The sequence below is a fragment of the Solanum stenotomum genome, unplaced genomic scaffold, assembly GCF_019186545.1.
Source record: "Solanum stenotomum isolate F172 unplaced genomic scaffold, ASM1918654v1 scaffold6190, whole genome shotgun sequence".
NCBI lineage: Eukaryota > Viridiplantae > Streptophyta > Magnoliopsida > Solanales > Solanaceae > Solanum > Solanum stenotomum.
The window spans coordinates 123,159-134,347 of NW_026036084.1; the positions used below are offsets into that span (position 1 = coordinate 123,159).

At 27.9% G+C, this 11,189-nt stretch overlaps 2 protein-coding genes across 2 annotated transcripts in view; both read right to left on the bottom strand.

The window, feature by feature from the left end:
• Window positions 1-9,335: 9,335 nt before the first annotated feature.
• LOC125852851 (RING-H2 finger protein ATL78-like) overlaps window positions 9,336-11,189 on the bottom strand; it is a 7,899-nt gene continuing 6,045 nt past the window's right edge. The window contains exon 2 of the mRNA XM_049532532.1: window positions 9,336-9,479. Within this exon, the coding sequence (XP_049388489.1) occupies window positions 9,463-9,479 (17 nt within the window). The 3' untranslated portion in view covers window positions 9,336-9,462. The remainder of the gene's footprint in view (window positions 9,480-11,189) is intronic.
• Window positions 10,438-11,183, bottom strand: LOC125852853 (uncharacterized). The gene is made up of 2 exons (XM_049532534.1): window positions 11,157-11,183; window positions 10,438-11,082 (listed from the first exon to the last, which is right to left on the bottom strand). Exon 2 carries the CDS (start codon window positions 11,020-11,022, stop codon window positions 10,573-10,575), a length of 450 nt encoding a protein of 149 aa, XP_049388491.1. The 5' UTR covers window positions 11,023-11,082; window positions 11,157-11,183; the 3' UTR covers window positions 10,438-10,572.

The window sequence follows — 11,189 nt, forward strand, 5'->3', positions numbered from 1 at the left end:
GTGTTTGTATTTGTGTTTTCTTTGTTTGAATGAATATAATTGAGGAATAATTGCTTTATATAGGACTAATGTATAAGGTGAACAAGTGTAAAGTGTGATAAACTTTTTGAGTTTTAATTATGGAAAAGATATATTATTTATTATGTTGAAGGAATATATTTAGAGTTCCAAACCATTGTTTCAATTAACTAGCTTTACACTTGAGCAATATAGATATAAAGAGTTTGTGAGTGGAGCCACTAATGTGGTGGAATTGATTCACCCTTAATCAAAGGTCTTGGATTTCAGCTTTTAAAATTTGAAAGTGTTTAGTTTGAATTTCAATTTTTACCTTTAATAACAAACTTTTAGTCACATACTTCTTCATTCTAGCATGGCATGTTCAAATTACAAGTTTCAAAAGGATTATAAACATAAAATTGTTATGGCATATTCAAAATTACATATTTTATAAGTTTTTCTACATGTTCAATCAGATAGATTCACATAGATTAAAACAGAAGTAGAACTACTTCTATATTTACATAAACATTTTTTTAAGGTTGCAAAAATTATAAAACCATATGAAAAAACTTTTCTTTAATGAATTGAAAAAAAATCAATAAGATTTTCAATACTTAAACAAAAATAAAAAATATTTTTTTTAATGAATAATTATCTGGATATTCCACTAAAAACCTTTGGAACAATAAGTTAATGGACTATCCACTAAAAAAAGAGCCAGAATATCTCCACAGCCGACTGTCGAATAGGGTGCCACATGGTTAACTAGTTATTATTAGGAATAAAAATTAAAAAGATTAATGAACCAAATCTCTAAACAAATCCTAATTGGGACCCAAATAATTCTAATTGGGATCTCTAAACCCCAACAAGGGAACAACAACTTTGTCTATTCTCTCCATAATAACATGGCAAATTGCAAAACTTTTGGTAGTTAGTTCTTTCCTCCCTCCGTTCACTTTTACTTATCTGATTTATTTTGACGTTTCTCCAAAATCAATTTATATGGATTTTTTATCAGTATTTTAAGATATATTTTTTCATCATATTATTATGAGATGGATTACAACTTACACTACAACAAAAATTGTTAGGGTTTTGCTTTGATTTTCTTACCTTATTTGAAATTTATTTTTCTATCGAAGGAAAATCAAAGTATTACCATAAATGCTTTAACTTTTCCTGAAAGGAAAATATATGTTCTTTCATATTTGGTTTATTTTTTCCTTAGAGGAAAAGTTTGGAGATCTATAAATTAAAAATCACTATTCTCATAATATAACACAATAGTAACCACAATGCAGATGTTTAAGAGTTTAGTTTATGGGGAGATTATTCTCCAGTAGAGTTTATGTTTTTTAATATTAGTTTTCAAAATGTAGGTCGCTTGACCAAAGCATATTAATAATATGCCTTTAGTATATCCTTATTTGTCATCTGATTTATCAACCATTTGATTTGCAATTATAAGCTTCCACATGACGCCATAATCACTTTCAAACCCAACAAAAATAACTTTGAACGACAATACATACTAGTTAATTGACATTAGATTGAATGTTGTTATAGGCTTTAGCAGCATTTACAAAGAGTGCTAAAATGTAATTAACACTAATAATTATCTCTTAAAAAATATATATTTAGCGGTAATTAAGCTATTGTCGTTAATTAATTGCCTCTAGAAATTATTTTTGATGTAGTGTTATAGTATTTTTCGTTTAATTTTCAAACATCTAAATTTAAAATATTAAATTAATTTAATTTAATTTAGATCCAGGCAAGTCAAGTTTCATCTCTTTAAGAAAAACCTGACAATGTAAAAGTGCTGGGAAAAAATATCTCAGTTAGGCAGAGTTTAATATCAAACACCAAATACAGTAATACTTAATGCTAAAATTAATTTATGGATTAGTTTACAAGAATAGAACATGAAATAAGATAAGGGGAAATTTCATAAATAAAGCTATAACTAGCACCTGTTTTTTAAAAAATATATAGAGTTTTTTTTATTTTGAAAAAAGCTATAACTAACACCTGTTTTTTTAAAAATATATAGAGATTTTTTAAAATAAAATAAAATGTAGCAACATTTTTTCTTTCAAAATGTAGCAAAATACAATATGTTTGTGCGCATATAAAATCTATTCCCAACTGAAATCGCATATATGTATATGTGTGTTTTCAAAGTAAAAGTTAAATGTATATATAGTCAATTTTATGTATGCACACATGTTTTCAAAATTGAAGTTGAATATATGTATATGTGAAGATATTAATCTATATGTACGGTCAATTGCATCATATATATGAATTTTGATATTATACGTGCACAATATTGACCAAGTTAAAATCCTCACAAACTCCACCGATGACAAACATGTGATTAGGTTGGGGGGTGGGGGGAGGTGCAGTGACTGCTAGATTTTTTAGATTCACAAATACGTATATTATAAAATTACGTACACAATCTTGTTATATTTTAATTATGTAAAAAATATCATTAAAAAGTGTAATTAAGAGAATAGAATTAGGTAATTTTTCTAGAAGATTATAGGTATAACCAATACACAAAGTTTGACCAAAGTCTTATTATTCTCCACAAGAAAATCNGTTATATTTTTAATTATGTAAAAAATATCATTATAAAGTGTAATTAAGAGAATAGAATTAGGTAATTTTCTAGAAAATTATAGGTATAACCAATACACAAAGTTTGACCAAAGTCTTATTATTCTCCACAAGAAAATCATATCATATCATAACGATGGAACTGATCATTAATAGGAAAAGTGGTAACATAAATGGTACTATTAAAGTGCTAGTTGGGTGTTGTAAATATAATTTGTAAACCAAGTATTGGTTACCTTTTGCCACGTATTCTTCTAACTTTCTCTTTTTGAACACTTTGCATGCTTTTTTGGGTCAATTCAAAATTCTTAGTACATGAACCAAATCTTAAGTTAGGCACTTAACTTCCAAATCTAAGCTTGGGTTCGAGTCCTTGATATTGAGGAAAATTCTATTAGGAGCGCTATCTTTGAATGAGCTCACCAGTGCGCGATTCACATTTAATCAAGGCTTTAATGTGAGCTTCGAACACTGAATAAAAATAATTACTTCTAATTTGTTTGATTTTTTTTGTCTTAGATCTGTGTCATATAGTAGTAGGCGGATCTTCGGACAATTCGAATTAAATATGAGAATTTTGATATTAATTTTTAATTTCTGGATTCATGAAATAAAATTCACATCAAATCGAAGTACGTTTGGATTGAATCGATCTTCTTACCATTGGTTGTAAATTAATCGATTTTTATTATCTCAATTTTATTTTTTATTTTGAGATAAGTTCAGTTTCTTCTTCTTATAAGCACCAACATTCTAACAAAGTATTTGATATTCGGCTAAAAGTATATATATTTTTATTATATTGTCGCTCATATCTTATGTGTAATCCTTTTGTTACATTGTTATCTTTAATGTTTTGAAATCATTATGAGTTTAATGTGGGTAGAAAATGTATTGAATGAAAATAAATTGAAATTAAAAATGTAAGATTGGAACCATTAAACATATAACATCTTAGTACAAATTCGGACATCTAAATGTATATTTTAATATTTATATACATATTTAAATTCAAATCTTTTAATTTTAATGAAAATAAATAAGTCCTTAGTAAACTATATCTTACGAAATATTTACTTTTACCCCCAATACAATAATCTGGATTAATATTATCTTCTTTTTATTTTATTGAGGACCCCATTTTGAACCTCAATTTGTGCATATTAAAACCACAACATAATACTTGACAATTAATTTGAGGCTTTTCCATATCTTTTTTTCCATGGCATCCACATAATTACTTCTTTTTTTTTTTAAGTAATCCTTTAGATTTCATTCACAAAAATCAAATCCTTGATTATGCTTCTTTTTAGTATTTAATAAACCCCCATTTGGTAAGAAATCTTTGAGAGATTACTCTCCTATGGTTTGATCAATTAAATATATAACATTAAATATATTTGATCAATTAAATATATAAAAAAATTAAAATTAAAAATGTAAGGTTGGAACAATTAAATATATAACATCTTAGTATTTATATTAGGGGTGTGCATCGGTCAGTTCTGTTTATTGGTTTTTGGTTTTTAAATATGTTAAATCAATAATCAAACCAATAAGAGATTTTTTATCAGTTTTCGGTTTATCGGTTTTGGTCCTTAACGGTTCGATTTTCGGTTTAACCAATAAGAAAATACTTATAAAATAAATATATGCCTTCTCTAATAAATTTGACACAACAACATAATAATGTAATGAAAAAACTATACAAGTGTAACACAAGATAAATTAAGAAGAATAAGGTTCTTACTTTAGATTTTGACGTTTTGTATAATGTGAAGTTGTGAACTAAAAGTCACTTTGAAGTGTGAACTGAAGGCTAAAGGATAAGATAATAACTAGTAACTTATTGAGATTAATATATAATATTTATGTACAAGTAAATGTAGTAAATTACTAGTCTTAATTAATGGGTTATCGGTTTACCCAATAACCCAATATTAAAAACCAATACCGAACCGATGACCCGATAATTTTTTTTATAAAACCATTAAAAACTGTTAATCCAATAACCAATAACAATAAACCAATAACACACTTTTCGGTTCGATTTATAGATTGGTTCAGTTTTTGCACACCCCTAATTTATATGCAAAAATACAAATTCGGACATCTGAATGTATATTTTTAATATTTAAATTCAAATATTTTAATTTTAATCAAAATAAATAAGTCCTTAGTAAGATATATACTTTTGCCCCAATACAATAATCTGGATTAATATTATCTTCTTTTTTATTTTATTTTATTGAGGACCCCATTTTGAACCTCAATTTGTGCATATTAAAACCACAAAATAATACTACTTGACTATTAATTTGAGGCATTTCCATATCTTCTTGTCCATGGCATCCACATAATTACTTTTTTTTTTGTAAGCAATCCTTTAGATTTCATTCACAAAAATCAAATCCTTGATTATGCTTCTTTTTAGTATTTAATAAACCCCCTTTTGGTGAGAAATCTTTGAGAGATTATTCTCCTATGCTTGGATCAAATTATGCTGTCTTGTTTCTACCTTATGCTATTTTGATTGGTACTTTTAGACCTTATCTTTAGCCGCAACTTAAAGTAACAATTTATTAAAACAACTCTTATCGGCAATAATATATATATATATATTAACAAAAATAGTGTTAAAACTTTTACCGACATTAGTTAATTGTCATTGGATCCAATGTCACTATAAGATTTAATTCTAAATGAATATATTTAACAACAATTAAGCTATTACCGTTAATTAATTGTTGTTAAAGATCATTTTTTATATAATTTCTCCTTCTATACTATGAGGAGCTGTAGTTTTAATTTGTTGAATACATATCGACGAAACAATGGTTGCCACCATCATATACATTTATATTACTTGTTTAATTTGTATGTATTATTGATGTGAAAAGTAACAACATTTGTTGTAGACAATTAGGAACCACAAAATAAATTGTATTTTCCTAGTGTAATTATTAATTTGCTTCAAAGATGATGAGTTTTACATTTTCAAACTAATTGATTCATGAAATACTTCGATAATTGATAAATATTTATATTTATCTTTGTAGGGAAAGTTAATGTATTCATTGATACAAATCAATTGTATTAATTGCATTCGTGATACAATGAACACAACATGTACTCAACCTCTTTTTCGCTTCTCTCTCAAATCTCGCTTACCCCTCTCCTCCTAGTTAACATGTAACTAAGAATCGTAATTAAGCAAATCATAATTGTACATCTCTAATCAAACTTAAACTATAGTCATTTTTTAAAGTTCCTCTTTAATAATTAAAGAGATTGACTAATTGCAATTGGGCCAATTTGGTTCAGTATTATGTTTGGGCTAAACCGGCTAACAATAAGTTGGATAGGTGCAAGACAACTTTTGTTTTTATTTATTAGAATCAAAGTACATATTTACTTAGTAATTATTGGTAGATATTTATATTAAAATCTTAATACTAAATAACTAAATTATTTGTTTTCTTAACGTCTGAATGAATAAAAAAAATTACTTAAAGATTATAAAGTTTTATATATAGAAATATACCCCACATGGTGTGTGGAGCCTAGTTGTTCCCTTGTAATTAGTTACATTTTTCTATTGTCATTCTTTGAGTTCAGTAATTATAATATAGCAATATTTAATTTGTATAGTAAAATTGAAGTTGTTACACAAAATAACATTGCCACTTCTAGAAAGACCATGTTGGTGTGTGGATATTATTTAAACTTTTGAAGAGTCGTTAAAACTAAATGATAAAAAAATATATAGTTGACTTTTGAAAGAAGAGTCAAAATTAAAGAAAGACAATTAGAGTGTGTGAATAGTAGAACTATCTTGTCTATGGATACTTGAACTCCTTATCAGAAATCCAACATGGTGTGTGGAGCCTAAGCAAATTATGGGTAGTGTCACTTCACTCCTTATAGTGGTAGGAAAAAAATTAAAATAGGTTGTGAGCATATAGATGAAATGAATAAAGTACGAACAGTTAGCAGAACATGATTATAGATCTTAGGTTGTAATTTAATCGTGAGACCGAAATTATTTGATGTTTATTTTTATATGTAAGAAATTTATTAAGATTTTTTTCGTCTATTCATTTTATAATACATATGATAGGAGATTTTAATTCCATATAAAAGAATAGGACGTTGGATCCTTCATCCATTTTTCAGAACATATTTCTTATAAGATTGTATAAGTTGGGTGACAAAATCAAACTCAATTCATCCGGACCATTTAAATTTGGGCGGGTTTCTGACCCGCTCATTTATTAGCTCAACCTATTTTAGTTCATCATAAAGAGTTGGTATGACATAACCCAAATTGACTCATAGTAATAGTCAAAATATTTTTTAAAAAAATATTTTTATTCAATTTGTTATATATAGCCACAATAAGAAAAATAATGATTTCATTACGTACTAAAATTTTAAAAAAGAACAAATAAATTAAAGCAATTAAAACTTATTAAAAGTTGGATAGTTTGGGTTATGACTCACATTAAGCTCATTTCAGTTCGATACCCAAGTATCATTTACTAAATCTATTTTGATTTGTCTAAATTAAACCTAACTCGCATATTTAACACCTCTATTTTTACGTATATATAGATAGGTAGATATTCACTAGATAAACGATATAATATGTGAATTTATTTAATTGAGTGTGAAGTTTTTATTTATATAAATGCAATTGTGTATTCTTTAGCTAAAAATTGCAACTTAATTCTCATACGTTGTTCCTATAGACCTCTTTAATTCACATCGATCACCTTCACATCACAAAAAAATATTGGAATGCATGCAATAATATAATCCTTATATAATTTGTCTTAGTTTATGGCTACAAAATAACATAGCCACTTCCAAAAAAAAAGCATGGTTGGCTTAGTTAAGAATATTTGAGAAAGAGACTAAAGAAACAATAATACAACTATCATGGTACATGAATTCTTGAACTTCTTGTCACAAATATATCCCAACATTGTGTGTGGAGCCTAAAGTAAAGAGGTAATGGCACTTATTGCTTAGTGATAAGACATGATATAGTAATATAAATACAAGTGTAAGCAAAGAGGTCGAGCTGAAAGTTGAAACTTCTGAAATTTAATTACTTTAAATTAATAATTTTTAAAATATTTTATGAATTTCTTATATCAATGAATATTAATTAACATGAGTTATTTGAATTCGTCCGAACTTATAAGTTTTAATCAATCGACTCACATCTATATTCTGAAATGAGAACTTCATTATATAAAAGACAATGTAAAATATCGAAAGAAATAACCTCATAAAATTCATTTTAGAAAAAAAGGAACACACAAACGGCAGAATAACACTTGTGTTTGACAAATTTTTCTCCTAATAAGACTCTTCAAGCCATTTGGAACACATTCTGAACGTTGCCAAGTGCAAATGATTGAACCTTTCTTGAAAATAAAAAAAGATTAATAAATACGAAAAGAAAATTTGAGCAAAATACTTAACAATTACTCAATTTATATGACATATTTTTCTTTTTAAATATATTTTAAAAATTATATTTTTTTTTAATAATAAGAAATAACTTACCGATATTAAAATTTCCTCTCTTTTTTTAATTATAATGATTTAACAGCATACAAATATTCAAAATTTATTTTTGATCATAAATTTTAAAAAATCTTTTTTTAAAAACTTTATATCAAATCATACGGTGCCACATATAAAGGTGTGGTACATGAGATAGATAGGATCCATTGTATGTTTTGAAGTTATTTTTCCGACAATACTTTATGTAGGCATTGTGATATGGATTCACTAGATCAATCAAAAGCTTTAATTATTTTGTTTATTGGTGGGATTGAATATATGATTTTTATTTTTTTTGTATCTTTATCACCAAACCACAAACACAATATAGTGTATGTGGATAGCCTTTTTTAATAGACTTTTAGCCCTTTAGTTTTGCCTTGGAAAAAAATAATTAGAGATTAAACAGTTCTGGTAACTTCTTTTTCTTGTATATTGGCAAAGTTGATATTTTAAACTATCTCTAAATTAAATTAATTGATGCAAGAAAAGCAAAGTGTTGGCAGTACTGCTTGGTTTTTAATGAAACGGCCAAACACGCTAGTGATATTGTCCGCTCTAAGTTAAGACCCACACAACTTTAAAACTTGTCTCTACTGGGTAAGGTCTGCCTACTTATATATTCGACGTTTCTCCTATGTTTTAGCCGATGTGGGAATTGTTATCTTAATTTGGAGTGTAACATTTAAATAAGGGGCGCTTTGACATTTTCTTGAATTTAACAGTTTTCTCTTATATTTGTTGCATTTCTTATGAATCAATTCAAGTTTAAATTCAATAGCTATTGTTGTAACCTTATTCAAAGAAATTTATTAAATATTTGTATATCTTATTATTATTATGATGATATATTAACTTTAGATCTGCTAAAACTCATTAACTACAAAGAGTGATTAATAATTTTATTAAATCAGTGAATTTTGACTATATAAATAGTAGACAACGTTTGAGTCCTAAGACATAGTGGACCTATTGTATTCTATAGTTGACAAGTCGAGAGTTATACTGATAAATTTAGTACTCATCATATGAACCAGCCCTCAATCCTTATACAAAATTCAGCTTGGAATTAAGTTAATACGAAATTGAAATATAATAGTATATTCAATTTTTTTTATAAACACTTGCAAGAGTACTTATGGATCATTGGAAAGCTACATGACATTGACCTCATAATGCTAGATAGCTAATTTTTCTACATCATACATACAATTAATAACTAATTAATCCTATTTTTCTTTCTAATTTTGATTGTTAATTAGATAAAACACCTTCACGTTCTAGAGGTTCAATCCCTATTACAATTTCTTCAACTGTTGATGATGAAATTGCATTTGTAGTAACAAAATTGTCACCGTTGACAATTTTTTGACTAGTTTCAATGAGGCAATGTCTACAAGTAGGGCAAGACACTACTAAAAAAACTGCAAAAAGAGACTTAAAAAAGAGACCTCATGAGGTCTCTTTTCTTAAAAAAGAGACCAAAAAAGAGACCTCAACGGTAGGTCGCTATAATGTAGGTGGCTTTTGTGTAGAGACCTCATGAGGTCGCCAATTAGAGACCTCACGAGGCCGCCAATAAATTTTTCGAATTATTAGAAAAAGAGACCTCATTAGGTCGCAATTTTATAATTTACTTTTGTTTTATTTTTAATAAACGTGGCCTCATGAGGTCACTATTATATTATTTATTTTTATTTTATATTTAAAAATAGAGACCTCGTGAGGTCCATTCTCTTTATAGAATTTTTTTAAATTTCTAAATGGAGACCTTATGAGGTTGATTTAATTAAAACATAAAAAATAAAAAGCGACCTCATGAGGTCTCTTTTATGAAAGAAATAAAAAAACAAATTCAAAAAGCGACCTTACGAGGCCGCTATATGACCTTCTTTACTGCATTTCTAAAATATAAACTGCAGGAAAGAGACCTTGTGAGGTCTCTTTACTGCATTTCTAAAAAATAAACTGCCAGAAAGAGACCTCATGAGGTCTCTTTTATGAAATTTCTTAAAAATAAAATGTAAAAAAGTGACCTCATGAGGTCTCTTTTCCTAGAAAAAAACTGGCAGTTTGTATCTGTTTTTGCAGCTGCTCATCACCTGTCATATTAATTCAATACATTTCTAATTAGCTAAATCAAGCTTTCAACAATCAACTGATACAATACATTTACTAAATATTCTCTTATCAACACAATATGCAACTCACCTTCAACGTAATTCGAAATTGAAAGAAAAACCATAAAATCCAAAAGTTATATAATAGGATTTCAATGTTATCATGTATTCACAAAACAAATAAGTCCCATAAAATAGCCATAAAGTAAAGAACTTAGATTATCTATTACAACTATAAACTTCACTAATGCGGTAGTGTGTTTGCCACATGATCCTCATCTTCTTCATCACTACTAGACTCATCTGTCATATTTCTTTGTTGACCATACACTGGATATCGAGTAGGTTGAGGCTGGGAGGGTCGAGGAGGGAAAGTGACATCATTGGAACAAGGGGGAATCCCTCCTGAAGCAAGTAATGCATCTAATTGAGCCTTAAGACCTGCATACTCTATGTCCCTCCGCCTTTCCCTAGCCCGTGAGTCTTCGACTTGGCTAGATAGCTCCGCTATCTTTTGCTCCATAGCCAAATTTTTCTTCATCGATTCATCATCATAGGAACTACTTAAGCCTTCAAACTCAGAATGATATTCACGAAAGGTCTGTTGAGGCATGCCATAGGCATACCCATATCTACTCGGCCCACCAATCAAGTCTAGCCACACTCTCTCAGCCTGTTCTTGACTAAGTGGCATACCTCGATTTTCTTCTGGTTGAGTTTGTCGTAAATCCTCTAAAGCTTGAAGATATCGATTCTAAATTGAATGGTATTATTATTAGACTATAAATTTAGAAAATAAGTAAGTATTATTTTAAATTAGAGGCTTACATAGGTCAATTCAGCTCGCGGCTCAACCCACAC

What these genes read in the sequence shown, in the direction of transcription:
- LOC125852853 (XM_049532534.1), bottom strand. Translation starts at nt 11,022, where the DNA reads ATGCCACTTAGTCAAGAACAGGCTGAGAGAGTGTGGCTAGACTTGATT.